The sequence below is a fragment of the Petromyzon marinus genome, chromosome 4 (assembly GCF_048934315.1).
Source record: "Petromyzon marinus isolate PM22_M1 ecotype Great Lakes invasive population chromosome 4, UKy_Petmar_22M1.pri1.0, whole genome shotgun sequence".
Taxonomy (NCBI): Eukaryota; Metazoa; Chordata; class Hyperoartia; order Petromyzontiformes; family Petromyzontidae; genus Petromyzon; species Petromyzon marinus.
Window position 1 is genome coordinate 13,698,302 of NC_133670.1, and position 24,712 is coordinate 13,723,013.

The 24,712-nt window shown below is 40.6% G+C and overlaps 1 protein-coding gene across 4 annotated transcripts in view; it reads left to right on the forward strand.

The window, feature by feature from the left end:
* Positions 1-24,712, forward strand: part of MYLK (myosin light chain kinase) — a 66,008-nt gene that overhangs the window by 3,567 nt on the left and 37,729 nt on the right. For 3 of the 4 annotated variants that reach the window (XM_032946101.2, XM_032946098.2, XM_032946102.2), the window contains exon 3: positions 16,796-16,970. In XM_032946101.2, the coding sequence (XP_032801992.2) occupies positions 16,796-16,970 (175 nt within the window). Of the gene's footprint in view, positions 1-4,299; positions 12,562-16,795; positions 16,971-24,712 lie in introns of those variants that run through there. The other variant, XM_032946103.2, reaches the window with a different exon arrangement.

Below are 24,712 nucleotides of genomic sequence, written 5' to 3' on the forward strand. Positions count from 1 at the left end.
ACATTTCCACGAGCAAATGCATCTGCAGATTTTAGTTTTGCATGGCAGCTCTCATCCCCTCAATAGGCTAATGTTCCACGTCACAATTCACATCTTTATTTCATTGCGACAATGATTTGTTACCGTCGGTGAGCGCATGCAAACCTGCTTACCTCACAAATGAAAACAAGAAGTTACTTGCAGCCCTTTGTCAATCCACTGTTGGACAAAGGTCTCCCGACAAAGTGGGGGTTGTTTGACCGTAATTCGTCAAGCTGGTCAATGTGGATATGTGGAAGACAAGATCCTAAACCAGTTCAAATATCTCTCCCCACTGATGATGTTATAGCCATGGCAGGGAACTGAACTAAAGTGCAGGATTTATCGTTCAGTGCACTAACCACTGTGCTACCACTCCATTGCACCCCCCCACAGTTAGAAAATATTGAGCTCGAATTAAGAAGGCTTTAAATTATGTTTTGTCAATTGATGTGGCAAAAAAAAACTTCCGAGCTATGCCCAAACTTGTATTTTTTTATACGTGTTTGACACAGCTTAAAAAGCATGCAAATAGGTGGCTGAGTGGCATGGATAGTTAATACTTGGGGTGTAAAGAAACGTCGATTAATCAATTGAAAGTAGAATGCTACGTCCATGATACATGCAACGAATCGTGTGTCTAAGAGTCGGTTATTTTCCACTAGCCAAGAGGGTGCTACATCTACTACAATGGTAAGAATAATAATCGATTATTTAAGTGAATTGCAATCCTTAAAGCTGACAATTCGTTGAATGGTGAGCAGGGCAAATTATTACAGGCCTAGCTAATACTGATGTGGTTACGTGTTGACTTCATGGAAAGGTTAAATAAATGTAGCTGCCTATTCTAAAAATTAAAAGCTGAGATTGTCTATACCTATTATCACCAGGCACTGCCATATTGCAAGTGAAAAATACACGAGAAACGTAATTTTCTGGGCGATGACCTTTCATCACAGTTAAAGGGAAAAAAAGTTTGAAAAGGCTTTGATGTACAGCAAGTTTGGTGGTCTGACCTCAGTCTCAAAGAATTAAGCACAACATTTTCACAAAAAATAACAAATGTATCAACTCTCATTGCCAAAAATACAGCTCTGAGAAACGTAGAAATAGTTGATTGACTGGACACTGTTCTGCCGTTGCTACATATAAAATGGAGGAGAATCTACCATATGTTGGCAGAAGTTCTATAATGCCTGAATCAGAGTTTTACACTGCTTGATCTTAAAAAAGGATGCTCCAGAAAAGAAAATGTTATTATATTATTTTTTCATTTTATTCCAGAGTTTCAGCGTTGAAATTCATACAATTTATTCTTAGCAATTTTCAAAATAACCCCTTAATTAATTTGTCACTGAAACACTTCCTACATTGTGGTAGTACAAATAACATTTTCCTTTAGCTTTTAAACAGATTTTCCTTAAAATATGTAGCCGATATATTTTTAAGCGAATATATTCGTTGGTGAGTTGGTGAAGCATTGTGACTTCCAAAAAAACCATACAAATTATAAAAAAAAATATTGTGCGGTACACACTGTGCTAAAAAAAACTACGTAATCGGTTGGGAATCCGACACTGATTACATCCACCTGTTGAACGTTTATTTTGGCCAGAGGCTCCTTTAGAACACCTAGAGCCAGGCAATTCTAGGGATAGCTTCCCAGAGAGGCACCTGTATCTAACATTGCTCTTGCGAGTACGTGGTTTCTACCAAGAGGATAGTAAATTCACAATAAATAAGGAGGTGTAAACACAGGCGGCATGCCCTTGACCTATACCTATTTTGTGACTGTGCAGGCTGCTTTGTTAATTTATTTAGGTCAATGCTGGAATGTGGGTGGTCCTTGGCATGCGCAGTAGGAGACGCATGTATGACCCGATTGTTCAGAGAAATGCATTCTAGTTTATTTTCTCTCGTGAAATTTTGGGCCCATCTTGTGTTGTTCTTTCATCCTCCTCCCCAGTTGGAACCAATTGGTCACTGTTCACTTAGTAGGGGAATGCAGGTTGCATGCCAAGATGTCAGGTAACTTACACCGTTCATTTCCTGTGTAATAATAGCCACCCAGCTCCATGGGCAAAAACGGCGGTTTTCCCTGGCCCTATCTTGACTGCTATTTAATCAAAATGAGGCACTCATCCATCATTTGGCTTAAAGGCGCAACAACACAAATTTTGGTATTGTTATTTTATCACTTAATTGCAGTTGCAATGATGCGTCACTTCACTTGGCCAGTTCCGACACAAGTGTGCGATTCGTCATAAAGCCTATTTATCACTCAGACTACAATAAATGAAACAATAGATTACTGTCAATTATATACAGTATATAGTCATAAGCCAGCCAAGAATTTGTAGAAAACAGTTATGTCATGAAGGTATTTGGTTCAAAGTACTGATTAACAGCTTTTCGCTCAAAAGAGAGCAGAACATTTTGCATTCGAACTTTGTAGCATGGGGCATATTTAAAAATGATTAATTTCTGTACAAACAAGGTAAAATATTTATGTTTTGCTTTTCAAAGCACACAGAGTCATTAACAAATGCAAGTGTGTATACCAATGTGCACACCAGACGTGTTAACGATGCGTTGATTCATCAATTGGTATGAATTTTTTTTTATCTCCACAACACATGCATTCAGTTGTGCCTGTTAAACCAATTACTCCTCTTGATTCATGTGCGGTGTACGGCACTGTAATGAGCTCACGGCAAACCCCTCCAGCTATTAAGAGGCCAGCGAAGTCGAATCGAAAACCTGAAACAGAAAGTACTGTAACCGCGTATTGCCATTAACCCGAAAGCAACCTTCATAACAAAAATGTTGCTCCAGAATGGAAAAAAGGGATTCGGTTACAAGTTTTAACCGGTTTATATATATACAGTACAAGGACTCTGCTACGTGCGAACGAGTTAGGTTCCAGAGGTCTGTTCGTAAGTCGATTTGTTCGTAAGTCCAACTTTACTCCTGTCGATTCCACACATGTTGTACGGCATGTACACTAAACACGGGGAATGACTTTAAAAGTTGTATAAACGAGTGTTAGATGTAGATGCCACTGGTTTTTCACGCTCTACAGATGTAGATGCCACCACCGCCATCTATTGCGTGGTGGTTGAACTTACGAATCTCTAGGCAACTGGACATACAGACAGGTTTGTTCGTATCTCTGAAAGTTCTTAAGTCCAATGTTCGTAAGTAGAGGGGTCCTTGTATATAGTTTTGTAGCTGGAATGTAAAAGTGCGAATGGCCGTGATGCCTCTGCCAAGTTAAGTTCACCGTTATTGCTACGCAAAGGGGCCCACTCGGTGTAGTTCTGCAGAGAGACAAACTCTTTGTGCACGGGACTCGAGACACGGCGACTCGGACAGAGACGGACACAGGACACAGACAGGGTGAGAGACGACAATTTTGCCGATTTGAAAGAAAAACTAATTTTCTATCCAAAGTTTACAGTCAAATTAAATTTTAAAAGGTTAACCTAAATCCCCAAAAAATAACCGTGAAAGTAAATTTTATAAAATGCTGTGCGATATTTAGTGTTGTTTGATTGCTTTTGGAGAATGAACTTTTGGGCTTGCATTATTACACCAGAGGAAATCCATCAAAGCAATGAACATTGCACTGCGATTAAATACACATACACAACAAACATACAAACATGCATATTATAACAATGGACCAATGTACCTGGTTCTATCTCTTTTGGGTTCAGCTGAACCGTTAACGAAAAACATTCACCTCCACATAGTAAAACAATAATCTATGCTTCTTAAATAACATAATGACCCTGAATCACAGCATTGTATTGACCACAACTGAGTGACTCACTATACCCATAATGTATGCCTCTATATTTGTATTGTCATCACTGACACTTCTCGGGTAATAGCTGTGCATGAGATGATAAATTATCACTTCAGCTAGTTGCAAGTCCTTTGTCAATTCACTGGATGAAGTTCAGTCATGCATGGGAGTTGCATGACTTTACTTCACCACCGTGATCTGTGGAGGTTGGTGAAAGATGACACTCAGAAAAGGTTCAGATATCACATACTGCTGTGCTCTTGATGTTCACCTTGGCTGAGAATTTAATAGCTGAGTTGTTAAAATCGGTTTTTATTTTATTACCAGAAACCACATTTAAAATAATCTGTAAAAAAATGGTTACCGGTTTGCCACACACATATACAGGGTGTTTTAAAAAAATGTTAACACTTACATGGGACTATCGTTTTTAGTGGAAAAAGAACGGATGATACATTGTAAGCGTTGTCTCTGTTATCTCTGTTTGTGTCTCCGTTTGTGTCTCCGTGTATGTGTCTTGTCTCTCTCTCTCAAATGTCACACTTAACTTAAGTTTGTGTCTCTGTGTTGTCTCTACCTGTGTTTCTGCCTTTGTGTCTACGTGTATGTGTCTTGTCTCTCTCCACAGTCCCTGTGGGCATGCTAATCTGATTTTGTGCCACTCCCCCCTCCCCACGCTGCGGCGGCATGTGTGTGTGTGTGCCTCTACTTGCTCCAAGTCAGTCCCTGCTAATTTGTATCCCTTTATCTCTCAGTCTCCGCCCCCCCCTCTCCCTTTATTTAAGGATTCGACACAGAAGCGCTGTTTCACTGTGTCCCATGTGTGTGTCTCTCTCTGTGTGTCTCTGTGCTAACTCTCTCTGCTTAGATGTCTATATATGTGTCTGCGATCTGTACTCTTATCACTCCTAACCTATAATTTAGCAATCTTTGAAATAACGTAATCAGCCAGACCATGCGTTAATTGTGTTTTGACCGACCCTCTGTGTTGCCTTATATTGTTTCCAAATTTTACTAAATCTTGTTCGATTTGATGTGCTTCTCCATCTCTCTTTGTCTCCCCTACATGCTAAGGCCTCGGCACAGAGACCCTATCTCTCTGTGCTCCATACGTTGTGTCTCTCTTTGTGTCTCTGTGTTAACTCCCTCTACTTAGGTGTCTGTATATATCTGCGGTTCTGTGTTTCCTCTCTCTCTTACATTTAGCTCTTCTATGCCTGATGATGATTGCTTGCGTTGCAATCGAAACGTCGTATGCTATTATGTAATTTTATTATTATTTCTTATTTCTACGTGACTTTACCGAAAAAAACAAAGAGTAATAAATGTATGTTAATAGCTTCAAAAAGCCACCACTTGTTCGCCATCATTGTCAACACGTGTCTGGAATCTTCTACAGGTGGTCTCCAGAGCCCTGAGGCAAATTTCGTGTGGTATTGTTGCAAATTCTCAGAAGTGTTAACACATTTTTTTTAATCACCATGTATATAAGTGTCTAGGAATGCATATATTTTTACTCTTTTTACTGAGACTGAGAAAGGCAGCTACCGTGGTATAATGGTTAGCACACCGGAATTGCAATCCAGAGATCGCCGATTCGACTCTATCCCTCGGTGTGGCAAAGTGAAACAATGGTGCAGGTTTCTTAAATGCCCCGGTCTATATCCACCCGGCAGTGTAAATGGGTTCACCACAGGTAGGCGATCGGCAGGCCGCAAGTGGCAGTGCAAAGTATTGGACTACTCCCGCCCCTTCCAAGGGTCAGTGTGGAAGAGTAGACCAAATGCCGCCTCGTGTTCCCTCTCGCGGAGGCCCTTCTCTGAGCAGTGGCTACAGTAAGCAGACCGGCACCTTTGCCTTTTAACTGAGAAACGAGAGAAACATTTTACCGCTCGGTGATTTAGATCGCCCTAGAATTGTACTCAGGTCGCCGAGTCCATAGTTCAGTGCGCTAACCACTGTCCCGCTACTCTTCCCCAAAACATTAAATACCAGATGGCATGATTAATTGCACAATGTCAGCACAAGCTCTTAGAACATCACGTTTTCAACAAGTGACGAGTATAGTAAATAGTCTACCCTTAATAAAATAAACTCAATGCAAATCTAAAACTCAACAGAATTGTTGGCATTGCAGTGACATACCATGAAGCGGCATAAAGTGGCATGAAGTGCCAAAATGATGTGTAAGTGAAAAGGTGCAGCATTTGTTATTAGTTTACACTGGTAGATATGTGCCACAGTGTCAGCTATATAAATGAAATAATACATTTTAATGTATGCCCCAGAGTTGGTGTAGATATTCAATTCAGTTTAGTCGTTTTGACATCACCGGATTTTGTTAAAGGTGAATGTATCTGACCTCCACAAACCTGTGCTGAAAATCTTATCGAACATATTGTGAAACATGTTTATTCACATACAATGAATGGTCAGTTTAACGCGTAGGCTTTCGAAGCCAATATCATCCATAGTACAGTTTATTGGAGGGTTAGATCGCATAAATATATAAATGTGTCGTTAAACCCGGCACACCCGACAGCCAATCAGTAAGGTTTGTCATGTAAACAAAACATGCCAATTCGTTACGAGTACAGCACACCGGTCAGGTATGTTTTATTACAAAAGGGTACTCATTGGATTATAGTGAATGAAGAATGGATTTGGACCACCAATAGGCTCTGGTTCAAAATCATGAACAGGTCTATCGCCCAAAGAAGGAATTATTTAGATTTCAAACTTTCGTGACTGCATGGATTAATCTTCTTGGTTATTTCGGTATTATTTCCCTTCTACGTGACTTTACCGAAAGAACCAAGAAGAAGGAATTATTTATCTTATGATCTATATATACGCGGATAATTTGTATGTATTTATGGATGTTTGCCTGGAAAACTCCTGATAGTCCACTCTTGCAATGAATTAAGTTATCATATGTGGTTTATGCAATAGAAGTCTAAATTATTGAAAAAAAGTAAAATTTCTCCAGATATTTTAGCAAATTAGAATTAAGTCTTTTTGATGTCCATGATTTCTACCATTTAAAATAGCTTTCCATGTGCCCGAAGCCTCATATCATCATCATACAATGGATAGATGTACACAATTGGGGAGGGATGGCCGTGGGAGCCCGTTAAATGGGCTCCCACTACGTTTAAGAATACATTCAAATAATACATTGCAGCCCTTTATATACACTGCTCGATGAAGGCCTCCTGACACTGAGTTGGTCACGGGGTTTGTTTTGAGCATACATCAGCGTTGCTGGTCAGTGTAGGTTGGTGAAGGGCAGTGCTCCTGGACTGAATCAGACTGGTTCTGATATGACTCACCGCTGATGTTAGCAATGGCCAGGAGTTTAACTAAGGTGCCTGTGGTGTATCGTCCAGTGTATTAACCACCGAGCCACCATTCCACCCACCTGTATTATTTACATCTATATTTAACATTCTCACATAAACAATAGGTAGTTCGCAGTTTTGATTTTAACACTGCAACATACTTTTTTGCTTTTGCGTTTTGGCATGGTTATCAGTTGGATGGTAAATCCTTAAGCAACATGCAGAAATAACAGTTTAATGTTGTCATCATCTGAAGAGTTAACAAACCATGCTTAGAATGCCGGAATGTAAATCTTGAGGTTCAAGGCCCGTTTTGGGCCTGTTTCCAATACTTTTGCGATTAAACAACATTTCTTGGCATTGGGGAAGGATAAGCTTTTTTACAATGTTAAATTCCATACACCAATATTAGACAGAAGCATACATTATTTTGGCACTGTTCCAAATTCATTACGATTCCAACAAATAATTTACACATTTGTCTGCTGTTCAAATGCTTTCTTCGGCCTGAGAACTCACACGCCTGTCTTTTACAGTAACTTGTGTTTATTTTTGACCATCTAATTCCACCGGGCTAACGTGTCTCTAGACACTATGTGGAAGATTTGATGATGGTCATGATGATGATTTTTTTTATAGCCGTGTCGATTTCGTTTTCAAGGCTGCACATTGTTTTACGTTTTAGCTCATGCGTCTTATTGGTCAAATACTATATGGCAGCAGTCAACATTACGTTTGCCAATTTGCTGTCAACATTAAGGTTTTATTTCGTGAAAGAATCACGGATAGTCAGCCTCAAGATTGTTCTTTGTTTAAAGTAATTACGGTAATTCAGTGGTTTGTCATGCTTGCTCACTGTTATTGAGAAGGGTGTGAATAACCATGGAATGATAATTTATGTCGTTTAAGGTTTTCGTTTTCAGGGTTTGAACATGTTGTTGATGTGCTATTCAGTACATTAAATTAATAAATATATACGGTAATGTATGTCTACTTTGCTGGTTCATCAGCTCTTAATCATTAATCTGGTCAGCTAGCACAGTAATAGAAACAATGTAGATGATGCGATGATGAAAAGTCATGTATCGAATGAACATATATAATATTTCATACAAAGACAGTATTGTTTTGCTTCTTGCAAACACTTCGTATTACCCATCTTACAGATGCATACAGTTTTCATTATAGTTTTTTTCCCCTTTACCTAGGGATAGAGATGGGTGCTTAGAGACCTTGTGTAAGTATACAGCCTTTGACTTACGTTATGGCTGTTGGTAACTAATTCCCTGCTGTCCTTTCCAATTGCCTCAGGCAAGTCCTAGTGGGAGTGCTAGGACATGAGGGCTGCTCTGGTTTCCAGCTGACTGTGTATATATATACCTTATGTGTGGTATAAATGCATTGTTTCTCTTTTGTTATGTCATAAAAGGTCTGGCCCAGCTCAGGTTGTGTGCGTCGGGTGTTTTATAAGCCTATGGTCAGCTCTCTAGGGCTCTGCAGAAACTTCACAAGTATTGGGTTCCCATGATGATTCTAAACTCTAATGCACACGAAATAATATCTTGATATTTGAGCCGGTTTACCTACTGTGAAAGAAAGTTATTTCTGTGTCACCTTCAGGTTGGGCCATGTGATTTTTTTCTTGCAGACATAAGGTGCCGCGGCTATGTTTTTATTAAGAGATGAAGGGCCAGCTTTAAATCGTACTTCCTATTACATTTTCAGATATATGCCTAAGGCTTCTATAAGTTATTGAATAAAGAAACCAAAGCAGCAACACATTCGTGATTTATGTTTGTTATACCGCGAAACTGTGGATTTTTTTTAAAACAAATGCTATGGCGGCTCCTTTTTTTTGCCAAGGAATGCTGAGGAATGTTTGCTGTCAAACTGCTATACTGTAGCTGGTGTTTTCTTTAGTACTGCATTTGCTCAATTCCATTGATTTTAGCAGCTGCTCACGAAAGCAGAGGAAACTACGGGGAAAGCGGTATAACCTATTTATTTTACCAGACGTAAAGAATGCCCAAAAATCTGGCACATTTTCGGGGGTTATTTATTGTATGATATGCGATTTTAATCTCCTCATTTTTCCACTTCATACACGCCCGTGTGTGTAAATTGATTTCAGTACAGCACACTTGACGACATTTATAAATTGTTAGATCCCAACGCAGGGAATGTGTTTATCAAACAGGACATTCTGCCTGGGCTTCACTGTGACGGTGACCTTGCAGAGTGTCCACAACCAGGATTAAACCATTGTGAGCTGTTAACCTCAATTTCTTCCAATTTCCTGGTGTCTTCAGTCATGCATTCTTCAGTGGTTACTATGTGGGCAGAATAAATATATTGTTTCATCTGCATTAGAGATCGGAGATCGACTTTAATGCTATCTGCTGGCTACAAATGAAAAATAACATCTCAAATAGTTTACATTCTCTAAATAATTGTCTCTTGGTGGTATTTTCCGCAGCATTACATTTCTAAATATAAACAAATTAATCATTCTGAATGATTGCTGAATATTCAAGTGCAAGTTTTTGGTAGCTGTAATGATGCTTGAGCAGCCTGTCTTTAACTGTCAAAAGTCAGCGTCCACTATATCATATTTTTTATTCTTGAAATGTATATTGCCATAGATGCTGACATGGTGTTATAGTTATCACATGGACTTGCAATCCAGAGTTTACCGGTTTGATCCCCCAGCACGGCATGAACAAGATTCTTAAATCCAAACCCACATCTGTCTATCCAGCAGTATAAATGGATACACCACACAAGCAACTGTCATCAGGTAGAACAGAGACACACAGAGAGAGACACACAACATAGACACACAGTGTGTCTCTGTGTTGTCTCCCTCTGCTTGTGTGTCTGTCTATGTGTCTCCGTGTCTGTGTTTTGTCTCTCTCTCAAATTTAGTTCTACCTGATGACGGTTGCTTGTGTTGCAATCGAAACGTCGTATTCTATTATTTAATTTATTTTCTTTCTACGTGACTTTTCCGAAAGAACCAATGAGTAATTCCTGCAGTCACGAAAGCTTCAAATCAAGTTTGGATACACCACATTTAGTCGATGAGCAGGTCACGGGGTGTGGTGAGGTAAAGTGTCTGGCCATTGTGGAAGAGTAGGCCAAGATAGCCTCTACTGGGGCTGTCTAGAGCTCCCTCTAGTGGATACTAGGAGTAGCTTCACATTTATGTATTATAATTGTAATTGCATTTCACTTATATAAATAGTTAAATTATGACATTACTTAGATTTATGTTACTATTATGCTATTATAGTGTCTGAAGAGGTCGCTCAGCATTAGAGTGGCTCGCATTCAGAAGGTTGCGATTTCAAATCCTAGTTGGGGGATCACTCAGCCCATCATCCCTCTGGGGTCAATAAAATTATTACTACATTGTACGGAAGTCCACAGTGGTCGTCCTACGGAAGCCTCGCGCCTGCCATAGGAATGTGGAATTTCCGCCACTGCCTCAATGCTGTAAATAGGAGATGAGCACCGCCTCAATGCTCAATTGAGTATAAAATAACTTCCACTGCCATTGTTGTTATACCACACTGACATTTGGTGCTACTGATTCAAGGACAATTATTCAACGATTACTCGAACCTGCTACATACTCCACTCATGATGTAAACTCTGCCGACACTGCAACATGTGGCAATGTTCTGCTATGCCATAGTGGTCTGATGTGCATGTTGGATGGGTATCTTCACCAACCCACAGCGAACAAATTATCTGAAACCACGTAAGGCATGTTTAGGAAGAGGAAAAATATAACACTAGATTGAAATGCCTCATAAAAGATTGGAATTGTAAAATTATCAGAAAAAAAACAGGTTCATGATTTCTTAAATTCTCAGATGGTAGTCCTTAAGGAGAAACATGGGACCATAGCACCGACAGAGATAACAATCTTAAAATTAGTGGAGGAATGTTATGCTGATAACAACAGAAAAAAACAATATCCTTGGAATAAAACCATTTTATGGAGAGGAAGAAGAACTTTACAGATGTTACACTTGAAGAAGCATTCACGACCCTTCACTGTATGAGACATTGGAATTCTACTGGACTAGGCATAACTATGGGTATCGCCAGAGAACCATGACCAATGGTTGGAACTTAATTCGCAGATAATTCATGACTAAATATTTACACGTAACTTAAATACCTCAATTGTGTAACGACCCCTCTCTTCTATATGAAAAAGACATAATACTGACTTTGTAATCATTGTTTGTAATTATTGCACTCTATATTACCTGCTGTGACATGGGTCTGAAACATGGACATTGTAAAATAAAATCAAACAAAGGCTGCAAAGTGCACAAAGAGTCGTCGAGAAGTGCATGCTTTGAATTACACACACATATAAGAGAACATACACAAAGTAAATACCCTATGACTGACTAGAAAAAGCGGGGTTGGGAAGGACGTATGGCGAGAAGGGATGAAGGATTGCGGTCCAGATTATGTGCAGGAGCTAGATGGATTTGACACATCGCAGGACCATGAGGGATAGTGACAACTTGGGGAGATCATCATCCGGCAGTTGATAGATCATGCATGATGATGGTTGCAGAATATTATTATTTCAAGGTTATGTAAAAATTAAATGGCGAATTATTATTTTTTCAAACTGCATTCTGCAAAAAAATCATGTAAAATGTGTAAACGTACTCGGACTAGTTTTGGGTGTTGTTCAACTATGTTGGCAATCCCAAAGCAGGGATAAGAGTCCATGGTCTTATGACAGAGATCACCGGCCTGTCTGCACAACATCCACAATTGACTTCTCACAAAGTGGTATTTATTTGATTGCCCCAGCAAGGGTGATGGCTTAAATTGATTTCGTTCTTCCACAGTTGTATGCAGATAATTGCTCTTTGATCTTGTCCATTTTATTTGAAAGTGTGTACGCAATTGCCTCTTGAGCAGGGAAATATTTAAGACTAAATTAAGCAATACGTGCAATCGCACACACACACAGAGAATATGTAGGCCAGCTGTTGACTCGGTCTAAGTGGTTATTTTGTCTGTGACTCTGCCGAGAGAGAACTTTCTACAGCAGCCAATGGGGCAGGGAAGTGGAAAGGAGGCCGGAGCAAACAGTGGCTCAGCGACATATGAGGAGGGCCCTCCCCCCTCCCTCTCCCTCGCTGCACTCTGCCTGGAGACGTTTGGCTTTGCGTTCACACGTCCCCCCCCCCCCCTTTATCATCGCTTTCTGCGAGGCTTTGCGGCCACACGGGGTTTTGCACGTCTGCGCACGGCCGATAGACAAACGCCACAAGGCGCTCCCCCCGTTCCCTTCACGCCACCCTGGTGCTTCTACGTACTCGCGACGAGACACGACGCTTCATTTTTCCCATGGTACGGTAAACAAACTTGCACCGGACCAACATTTTGGGCAACAGTGAGGTTTGATAGGTTTGTTTGGGGGAAGAAAAAAAGGTGTGATTTACATTTCAATGGCTTGTTAAATATTCTTTTGTTGAAGTGAATGATGCGTGTTTTTTTTCTGTACATAAACACAAGCTTTAATTTTGCATGATGTTTTGTATTTCTATTCATATTTAATTTTAAGCATTAATTTACGATTCTATATATTTTTAAGTGATTTGTTTGCATTGGAAGTTATGTTTGTAGTTGCTGTTGACAAAATGTATCGGTTTTTTGCAAAATGCATTTGAAAAGACGGGACACTAATGTAAACCAGATACTACAGTACTGTATATTATTTTTTACAACAGTCTATTACAAACACTTCAAACATTGTCTTATGCCGATTGTAGATATTGTACTTCATCCATATCCAAAGAAAATATATGACATACAGCATTCATTAGGACCTGAAAACCACACTTTCCAGAAGATTTTTCTATACAGCCGAACTTAATTTTCTTTTGGAACTCAAACAAAGAAGAATACCTGTCATCTCAAACTGTTGCCAGACCGTACTGGGTCCCGAGCCAGCTCTTAAAATGCTCTTTTTAAAAAAAAAATATCAGCATGGAAATATGGTTATACTATTACAGAGCCTACTGCATAGAATAAAATACTCTGTGGTGCTAATTTTGTAAGCAGTAAACATTCATTGCACGTTTTCTCTATCAACATTAGCATTTACACATAATATGTAAAAAATACTTCCTGTTTGAACCTCTAACAAAGTAAATCTACATTGTACAGCAGCAGTCTGGCCATGTATTTTTCATACATATTTCACAACAGCAGCATGCATTTTCATTCGTGTGAAATTTGATGAAAAGATCATACATTGTGTTCATTGCTTGTAGAACAAAGCTCTGTGTCAGAAGGTTAATATAGTAGAACTGACCCATAGAAACGTGCCCCCTTTTGGGGCCACTAAGCAGCCTATGAACACCGACGTGAGTAGTGTCATTAATGTGAGGTGCGCTGGCTGGCTGTCAGTCTCGCAGCGTATACATTTAGTCACGACAGGTGTGAGACATTCTGAAAAGCTGTGCTTTATTTGTTCCCTGCAGTATATTTCAAACATCAGTGTGCAGCTATGTCAGGAATTTTGTATAACGTAATAACTTCCTCTCATAACGTGTTTAGACTTAACTTTTTGTTCTGATGTGCAGTTATATCACCGGTGGAATCCAAAGCGGTTTGTATGAAGAGGTAAAATAAACAATACTCACAGGCAATTCCTCTTTCGTAAAATCTGGCATTTGTAGGAATGATATTTAATAACATGCATTCTTACTATCATTCGCTGTTGGCATTGCCAGGCCTAATCAATTTATGACCATTGGTTTTAGACAATGTCGAGATTTATGACTTCAAACAACAGCTGTTTTGCATTTTTCTTTCAAAAGCAGGTGTGGAGTTTTTTTTTTAATCCATTTTTGGCAAAGCGTAAGCGAAATTGAATTCTGGGAGCCATTTGGGCTGCTTGGCTACTGGAAAGTCAGTACCTAGCCCTGCAGAAATGTTGGCAGTCCTGCGATAGTGTGGGTGGGTGCTGCAAGAAAGAGGGAGAAAAAAAAAGGAGAGTGCCAGGAAAATGAGCAGAAGGCAATGTGCGAGCCTAAAGCAATGCGCCTAATATTTGGATTAGGATATAGAGTAATTTGGTTAGTTTTTTTTTTTCACGTGCATACCACTTTAATAATTTATATTGCTCTGGCTTATATTTCACTGTGTGCTAAGCCAGCGTTTAGTCTCAAGATGTATACACATTAGAAGCCGTGTAAATTGCACGCAATATATTTAAAAAAAGAAACAGCCTCAGAAAGGGTCGTAGACAGTGCAAGAATGCGCACAGTCTCATTAATGTTTGCTGGCCCATTCCCTTCAACCTCAAGCATCTGTACTTCCTCAACCTAAGAGACAAAGAAAGACAGTTTTATATATATACACAACGTGCAGAATATACGTACATTTTAAAAGTTAAACCTCCAAAGTTCTTGAATTAATATGGTTTACATAAAACCCTTTATATGTAAAATTCCATTAAACGTATTTTGTATTTATTAATTACGCTATACATGGAATGGATGTATTATAATGGATGAAAATAACGTGTAAAAATACAAACAATAAATACATGCATATGCTATTAAACGTGACCATATTTGTTATAATAAACTGCAGTAGGCTGACGTTTTGGTGAAGAGACAATCCGACGAACCTTCAGCCACTCCACTGAAATGTCTTTAGTGTTACTCTTGAGGAAGGGGCATTCCTAAAATGCATTAGCCTATTACATGTTTCTTATCAGACTGGTTCATGGTGAACATTCTGTACGTATCCGTGCATGCTTAACCCTTTGCCAACGTGCATGTACGTGTACAGGCCGTATTTGCTGTTAATCGACTGTTAGAATGAGGGCCTTGCCACGCCGCACCGGGCCCGTTGAGGATGATTTGATGATACTTCACCCTGCTTGTCGGTGCGGTTTGGTGACGGTAGGGGGCGAGTAGAAAACAAACGTGGATTTTGCTTCGCTGCCCACAACGCCTGCGACACCTAGACGAGTATAAATACATACATTTAATCGCCATGCTTGTTTGTATGCCCGATATCGTCAGATTGTTGAAGCTAATCAGATTTTGGGCCTATTAAGTGATTTGGATGGGCGATCGGCGTGCATAAAACATACCACTGGCTCTCAGAGTCCTTGAATTGTTCATGCCAACAGCATGTGAACACAGTACAAAGCTGCAAATACCACCAAGATGATCCACTACTTGCCATTGTACTCAAACAAAGCCTCCTCCATAAGTGGGGCCATGTGGCCTAAAGAGACATCACGATTGCCTCGATATACATACATTCATTCCAAATGGTTTCAAGATAATTTATGTTTAGCGCATACTTTGTACCAAATCTGAGCTCTTAAGTTCTGCTTTGAATAAGCGCACCGCCTTAAAACAAACGGGGGCATTTATTGTGGGTTGTTCATATTACATACAATTTCATGAACATAAAACGAATAATACAGTGGACATTTTTTGTTAGATATATAGCCCTCTGTCAATCCACTGCTGTATACATACCTCCCCATTACATGCCAGTCATGAGGTTATCTGACCATATTTCACCATGCTGGTTAGTGCAGAAGCAGGGGACCACAGGACCGGCTCACATATCACTCACCCACGGTCGAGGAGCAAACTCAGGATGCCGGGTTCAAAGTGCAGTGCGCTAATCACTGTTCCATCACTCAATTCCTTATCTTATTCTTTGGCGATTGTTCTATTCCTCTGCTGAGTATAGTTTTAAGAAATTATTATACAATCGTTGACCATAGCGGATGTTTTGATTTGATACCATCATTTTAAACGTTTTGCCGTGTTTAAAAAAAATGCATAATTATGATGTGCTTGATTTTGTGCAGATATTTAACGTGGCTTGACCCAAAGCATTCACGTGTTGCCACGGCACCCGTTATCTCGTGCTCCAGTCGCTGGGCTATCGCATGCTACGTAACCGTGGCATTATTCTCCAACCTCCCACACTCGTTCACGTTCACTCTCATTTCGTGAAGCGCCACTCATCGTGGCGGCATTACTCGGCAGTGATTATCCATTGGAGTGTGCGCGCACACATGCAAGCCACAGTGTCCTGCTCCAGAGGAAGCTCGGTGGTAAGCATCAGCTGTAAAAACAGAGCCAGCGTTGGGTAATGTAAGACATTTCCTTTAGCCCGAGCGAAGTTTAGCAACTTTTTTTTTCAAGCACAAAATATGGCATGCAGTTTAATTATTATATTCTTCAAAGCTGGTCAAAACTCATCCAACAGATAGTTCCATTACTGAGTCAATATTTTTTTTCCTGGGTGCAATAGGATTAAAAAATAATTTAAAGAAATTCATCTGACTTGTGAGATTGTATCTGTCGTACGTTTTAATGAGTTGTGTAAGAACTTCGTAAACATTTTTACGTGGAGAGACAGATATATATGAAGGAGACGTATTGTCTGCCTACGTACAACTTAGAGGGACTCTATAGAGCTCCCTCTATTGGAGCCCCTTGCGCTAACATCAGAATGAAGGAGCGATTGCAGCGCTGCGCCTTTACCTTTTCCCTTTACCTACCAATATCCTGTCTGTCGCCTTCTGTATTGCGCACAGGATGATGGCCGACAACCAAATCAGCGCAAAGTCCTCACCATCGCGGGTGTCAAAAGCGACGCTCACTCTGGAGCTCACGTCTGCGGCAAGGCCCCCCATGGAGCCGCCTGCCTTTGCCGTCGCTCCACGAAACGCGCGAGCTCCGCTGGGCGCCACGGCGCGGTTTGATGGCAAGGTAAGGGAAAAGAATCAACAGGCCAGGGATCTGCAACAAATCATGGCTTTGGCAGCCTAACAATCGTTAAAAAAGGTCGTGGCAGTAAACCCGGTGCAATATTACCCCTTTGTAACCGCAGAGATCTTGCAGTCACTGTGATGCTCATATTGCCGTTCTAAGAACAGAACGTGAATGCAGCTTTGAAAATTCTCCAGTTTGACAAAAGAAGCAAGGCTGCAGTTAAAAAGGCTTTTTCACTATCAATGTGTTTATCCGTATAAACCAACAATTGCATGTGAATATTATTTTGTACATAATGACTTAACTTTTATATTCTGCGTACATGAAAAAATAATAGATCTAATGGACCACCTTAATAATGCTGTACAAGCACAAATACAGTGAAAGAGATATTGCCCAAATCGTTAGCTATTCTATTTTTATAAGCCACTCTTTTTTTGTATGGATTATGTAGAGTAACTAGAGATTCAGTTATAAGTGATTTAGCCATTCAATTGTTGTGTTTGAGAGTTGGCAAATGATAGATAAACCGTCTTCACATTTATACTTGTGGCAGTGCAGAGTTGTGCATTTGGTGTCCAGATCTTCCATAGTTTGTGCGGATCTGGTTAAATGCTGCCCATTGTTTCCATAAAAGATTGGTGCCATGCAGTTTGGTGGTGGGGTTACTGATCACGTGTTTGTTGGGCATGTTCCTTGGAGCCCACAAAATGGTCCGTGTCCTTTTGATGCTCAAATTCACATCACGCGGAGCCTGTGCACATTTCCAAGATGGCTTTCTGGATCTCAGCCATGATTGTGGGATATTGTTCAGATCATCGACGAATAGCAGGTATGGCTCAGCTTCTGATCGGTGCAGTCAACAGTGTTGTGGCATCACAGCGAATATGTGGTGTGATATTTGCAAGTAGAGGAAGCCAAATGTCTGAGGTGGAGTTGTGTGATAATCCACAGTAAATCTGAAACTTGCAAGCAAAAAGCAGACCGTGACGTGATATTCATTGCATCAATTCGTGTGAAATTTGTAAGGCCGCGGTTACACAGACTTATTTAATTTAAAGGTTATAATCACTTGTTCATAATTACGTCCTTTTTTACTTCTATGTCTCAACAGCGTTACGGAGATCGCGTGACGTGAGGGTTCTACCTTTGTAGTGAGGGTTGTGAGTTGACGCTGAGGAGGGGGGAGGAGGCGTCTCGCCCCCCCCATGTGGAGTGACGTCAGCCGCTAATTATTATTAATGGGGGGGGGGGGTGTCCATTTGGAAGACGTCACCGCTTCATGATTATTAATGTGGGGGGCTGTTCGATGTGGAGTGACGTCACCTGCCCATGATGCTTAATGAGGGGGGGTGCTACATGTGGAGTGACGTCACCCGCTCATGATTATTAATGAGGGGGGCTGGCCGACGTGGAAAGACGTCACGTGCGTTACACACTGACATTCTTGGGTAAATATAGTAGTAAATGTTGAATTTGGTGGGTATTCATGTGTTCTAATGTATATACATTTTATATTTAGTTTACAAGTTGTTCTATAGAATGAGATGCAATTGCACCTGTATGAACGTCTGCGATACTGGCGGCTTTCATTGTAGCCTCCTTGCCACTGATCCTCATAGTTCTGCAGGAGCCATGTTACCTGTCAGTGTATCTTGAGAATATGAAAATGGCACAATCGGTGTTGCTATTAAATTAGGCAAATCTGTAGACTTCAGTTGTTGATGACCGTGACACACAAACCTGTATGTGTCCTGAGGCGAGATAGGCTCAAAATAATCCAAGAGCGAAATGATTTTTTTTCTCCATAACAGTGTGGAAAGGGTGAAAAGAAAGTACCAGAGCATTGGTAAAGTGGTAGCATCATGGCAACTCACTAAGTGGAATTCCTTTGGTCAAGACAAACATAATTAGCTAAAGTGTTTGTGACCTGTCAAAAAATGTGCCCAGTGTAGACAAGCTTTTGCATAGTTAATGATTATGGTCCATAATAGACGTTTTTTGAGTTAGTGTTAAACTAATTATGGTCCAGATATGAAGTGGTTTATGACATTTCCCCATTCCCCCTCCCCCCGCACTGAAATTGGTAGATCATTTTTCAGCTGGGAATGCTAATACTAACTAACTTAAAGTATGTTATTACAGTGTTTTACTTACACGGTGTCTGGGGTAGGTCGACTGTGTTGGCCATCAGTGAAAAAAAACTTCTAAATTAGACTAAAGTCCAAGACATCGACTCTGTCTTATCCAGAATGTTCAGAAGTTTAGAAGGGGTAGCGATCACAAAAAAAAAACCTTGGCCTGCAATGTAGTGCACATCATTGACTTAAATTGTGGTTCTAAATAATCATTCTCAACCTAAATGATTTGTGTATACTTATAGTTGATGGATGAAGGCCTCTCCACAGTGTGTGTTAGTTCACCAGAATTGTTTGACCATGATTCACCCTGCTGGTCAGTGTGGGTTGACAAAGGGGAAGCCCCAGGCTGGTTCAGATATTGCTCAAAATTAATGTTTTCAAACATAAGATAATACAGTATAACAATTAAAAACTGTCCCTCTGTATCGCCACAAAAATATGAATTGCATTGCAGTTTATTGGCACGCCGATCTTGCTGCTGGTTAATGTGTCTGAAAAGCTAAGTAGGATAATAGACTGGAATACATTTCGTATTTATTTGGAGATAGAGAGCAACAGTTTTTTTAAAATAACTAAATATAGTAGAAATTAGCTGTATTATCTAAAGTACTACATGATTATATAATAAATGGACTTGATGGTACCGTGAGGTCATTAATCCTTTATAACACTACCTGTATTTCTATAAAACTAACTGTTTTGTTTTGTATGGCTCTTGGCCTCGCAAGTATTGCCACTGATGCATGACCGTGTTGCCAGCACATCTGACTTCGAGTTGTAAATGCCATCTTGACGTACGGCAATGTAAAATAAGTGACGAAAACGACGCGAGGATTCCATCGGCAGCTGATGTTTGGTGTGCAAATCTTTTAAATAAGGGTTATCCTGCAAAGCTTGATAACCCAAATGCATTTTCTTTCAGATACCCCATTGGGAACTTCATCGGAAGAGTTTTTTCCACTTTCATTGTATCACTTCCCTAGAGATGGCCACACAATGAACCTAACACATCACAATTTTTTTCATCGTCGTAAGTTTTCAAGTCTCTCTCGGACTCTCCTCAAAGGGGACAATCCGTAACACGAGGCTTTTGAAGGGTGCTCATTTCAAAGTACATTTTGGTCAGAGGCAAAATAATAATCGCCCCCACTATTGCTTTGAAGAACTGTTTCATTTCATGAGAATGAAACATCTTTATATGAATGTATAGGTCCCAGTTTTATTTTCATTATCGCATATGGACTTTGGGGTACCTAATAAAATGCACGAATTGTCCTTTGTTCTTGACAAAAGCAGATGGCCTTTTGCTTACGAAAATAAATAATTCTGGCATTTTTTTCGTGCTCATGTGTTTCCTTACTGTTTTATAAGTATTTTCTTTGCTTTGCAAATGCCTCCCTCCATGGCTCCCTGCTGTGCCTAATTACCCACTGATTAACTGCAACCTGCAGCCATGTGGTTATTTTTAAGATGGCAACATGGTAAGGTCGGAATAAGATGTATTGTGGGGAACACATAAAAGGGAAAATGAATAGCAGACCGTTCAATCTCCGGTATTTTGACGTTAATGTACTTCATCAAGCGCACTTGGAAGCCTTCCAAGCCAAACAATATAGCAGTGTCTTTTGTCACACTGAGAGCTTTATAGGATCGTTACTGAGTGGCATAAAATGTTTCTGCAACGCATACCAATTAATATCATTTGGCCATTAAAAGCAATACATAACGCAACTACTTTGTATACTATCATACAGCAGCAAATCTTTGTTTATATTTGACCTGGGACTCGATGCTGTCCTTTTTTAAGGATACATTGTTGCAAAGGTAGCTCAGCTAGTTTGCCGCTTGTTACAGAGGCCCGCAGTTGAAACCCAGCAGGCTGCCCTGGTATTATTGTGGGTGTATTCACCATAAACACACGTGCCGTCCTCTTAAATGTGGACGTTAAAGATCCCCTAACTTCATTCAATATTAGTAGACCATTCACCGATGTCATGGCCCAAATGTGCAAAATAATTACCTGCAAATGACTCAATTGGGAGTACACATAATCGCACCCTATTGACAGACTAATTCCCATATACAGGCCAGGTGCTGAGTCATCTTGTGCCATACAGGGACAGCTCCCACTGGGGTGAGGGGTTTTTAGAAATTTGAGCTGAGATGTGAAAGAACCAAAGAGTATGGATCCTTGCAGTCACGAAAACTTCAAATCTAGAATAAACTGAGATGTGATGTAAGTCACAAATTGCGTGTAAAGGGCTCTGAAGTGCCTCGGCATAAAGGGCGTTACATTTAAAATAAATATATAATGCGGAAAGGGTTCTGGCACGAAAGAGTGATTGCAGCGCGAGCTGCAATCAGGTTTTGCGTGAGATCATAACAACTTGACATTGGCAATCTCCAAGACAGGTCAAAACACTTCTCTTTCTGCTTCTTACCTCGAATTCCCTCCTATTATCGTCTGTTTTCCCAAGCTCTTATCACCTTCCTCAATTCTAAAAACACGTTAACTCTTTTGACAGTCCTGTTTTTTGCTGGTGTTGCACACTCGAAATGAAGGACGTGGGCAGGTGCTCCAAATCGAGGGCAAACACATTTATTGTGGATAATCTGTGAGATGTAACAGCACGTGGTGTCACACACAGCAACCCTCAACCGAGTCGCCATTAACCACGTGACTAGTGTACACGTCCGGTTAATCAATAACCCTGCCAGCCGCCTACAGGCCCAACTCCGTTATCGCATGCTGCTGTACGCACGTGCATTGATGCACTGCCCAGCACATCAGGACTTTCACAAAACTACACTTTACTCCCTTGCTGCAGGAGGAAATAATTAAAAGAGTGGTCCATTCCTAATGTGCCACACTGGCCACTTGATGTCTTTGGCCTTTGGGCCGTGCTTAGCATCTGTGTAAAAAATACAAATGCACGTTAAAACCCTGTTCACTTCAACAAAACAAAGATCTCGGTAGAGCATTTAGTGTAGATTTGGTTAAAAAACATTTAACAGTTTTTTTCATTCACTTTGCTTCTATTGCTCATACAGTATGCCATATGGCGCACTCCATAACTATGCCGTATGATATGACCGTGGAATAAACGAGATGCACATTTCACTTTTGGTGGGAATCTCAGGCATGGTGCGTGTATGACGTGTCCTCGCTTTGCCTTTGCTGCATACCTCAGCTAACCCTCTCTCGGCGGACGCCTGCATGCATGCCTCCTCTTCGAGAGAACATCAAAAGAAGAGTGGTGCCAATATCATCCAGCTTTGAGATTTAAAGCGGGGCCATGTTCATAAAGCTTCATGTTGTTTGATTCTCATTGGAGAGATAAGCCTACAATGCTGCAAATGGCATGGCTTAATTACTCACGTCTCACGTGAAATATATGTAGCATGCCACTTCACATAAGGACAAACCCTAACATGACGGAAGGTGTATAGTGTGCTATTTGCCGAGAAGTTTATGCGGACTAAAACCCTTTTCCTGATTTGTTTGACTTGCCGGAATCTTTGTGCATTATGGAGACATTTCGCAGCGTCTTTTAGTCCTTGATTCAACCCTAACCAAAAAAGCCCCCTGTAAAACCCTCATGTGACCCTATGCAATGCAGAGGCAAATATTTTCTTGATAATCTTCGATGATGAATGTGCAATTTTTCTTTACCAATGTAAGGCTCAGACTTGGAAACTCGCTCGTGAGCAGGCGCTAGGGGCATAATTCACATCGCGGGATCGTGAGCGATGGCAATGGCTTGGGGTAGGGCCTTTATTCATCAGTGGATTGATCATGACTGATAACGCTAGTGAGCACTTGGGAAAAGTTTAATTTCCCCCGTGTCCAGGAGAGGGTGCTCGTGTCGTGACGGCGAGTGCGACGCAAGGCACTCTACAGGCACGCCAGGGTGTCGTGGTTTCAGTGAAATCCAAAGTCAGCAGCTGAACCTGCATTTTGTTCAGTCGAGCACAAGGAGGCAGTGCCCGTTCGCTCTGTGTCTCACGCAGTGCCCGTGGTAACTGTGCCTAGCTGGGTCCATGTGAGGTAACAGCAGTGTTTTTAGAGTTAGCTGGGTCCATGTGAGGTAACGGCAGTGTTTTTAGAGTTGCCTGACTAAGTCGCATAAAACTAAAGCTTTTTTTTATTTTACCAGATAAGGTCCACTGAGTTTTATAGGTCTTATTTAAAAGCGACCCGGCCACAAAGGTTCGCTCAACACACTGGCTTATTGTGTGGGAATTTATAGCAGCCAAATTCTTTTAACGCATGTTTCTAAATATGGACGGAAAAATCCGGAGGACCCAGAGAAAAGCTCACACGACCATGGTGAGAATTTGCAAATTCCAAATATACAGAGGCATCAGGGTCAGAATCTACCCCACAATCTCCAGCATATAAGGGGAGGGAGTTAACATCTCACCACTGCGGCGCATGCATGGGTTGGGAGGGCCCAGTCATGAAGACTTCGTGTTATGGGATGACAAACTAAGGCAATTTGGTTATGCGTGAGAGTGAAGGTGTTGGCATAGGTCTTGGCAGCTGTTACATCAACATGGATGTATGTCTTCACCTTGCAGCGAATGATGAGAGTAGCATAACGTAGCAGTAAAAAAAACCTTTTACATGACATATATTAAATATAGAACGGTGCATGAATTAATTATTGTAATTGATTCTTATACTTTTGGCACACGCATCGATCATGCGCGTGAGAATCGATTGATGGAAGAAAATGAAATGCAAATGATATGCTCACGTTACAATTAGGGGTCACGTAGCGAATACAATTATACAACTGATGGATACAACTTAGAAGCAATACTGTTCAGACAATAACATCCAGACAAGAGAAAAACATTTCTTTAATCATATAACAACATATTTGTGACAATTGATAAAACATTTTGAGGGGTAAATTGTTATATATCAAAATCATCATCATCATAATGATCTATCCACTTGTGGATGAAGGCTTCCCCGTTATTATCCCGTCCCTCGCAGTCTTCCGATGAACATGAGCCGATCTCTTCATTCCAACTCCGAGGAGGCCGTACTCTCGGGCGTCTTCATTCCTTTGGTTACCATTCGATCACCAGTATCGTCCATTGGCAATCATTTCCTCCTGCCCATGAGGTGTCCACTTACTTTCCTTAACAGTCAACACGGAGTGTTTTAATTTGCATTCGTTCTCTGATCCATGCGTTTCCCTCTCCCTGGATCTCAGGATAATTCACAACATGCATCTCCCCATGCTTTTTTTTTGCATAGCTTTCAACCTTTGTACCATTTCTTGCCAGTGCCCATGTTTCTGATCTTTATGTAAAAGTAGGTAAAGTGCCACGTTTGAACATTTCAATCTGTGTTCAAGCACATAGTTGTGTTGCTTTTCTTGATCAAATTCAGCTTTCCAAAGGCACTGCACCCTGATCTTGTTTGCCTCTTTATTTAATTATTTGTATTCCAATCTGATTTCAACAGTCTTTCCAGGTGTACATGTGTTCTGCTGTGCTTTTCCAGTGGCGTACATGCAACAATTGTTTCCTTGTGTTTGGAGAACTTTCTGCAAGTAACTTTTGTTTGGTTCATACCCATCT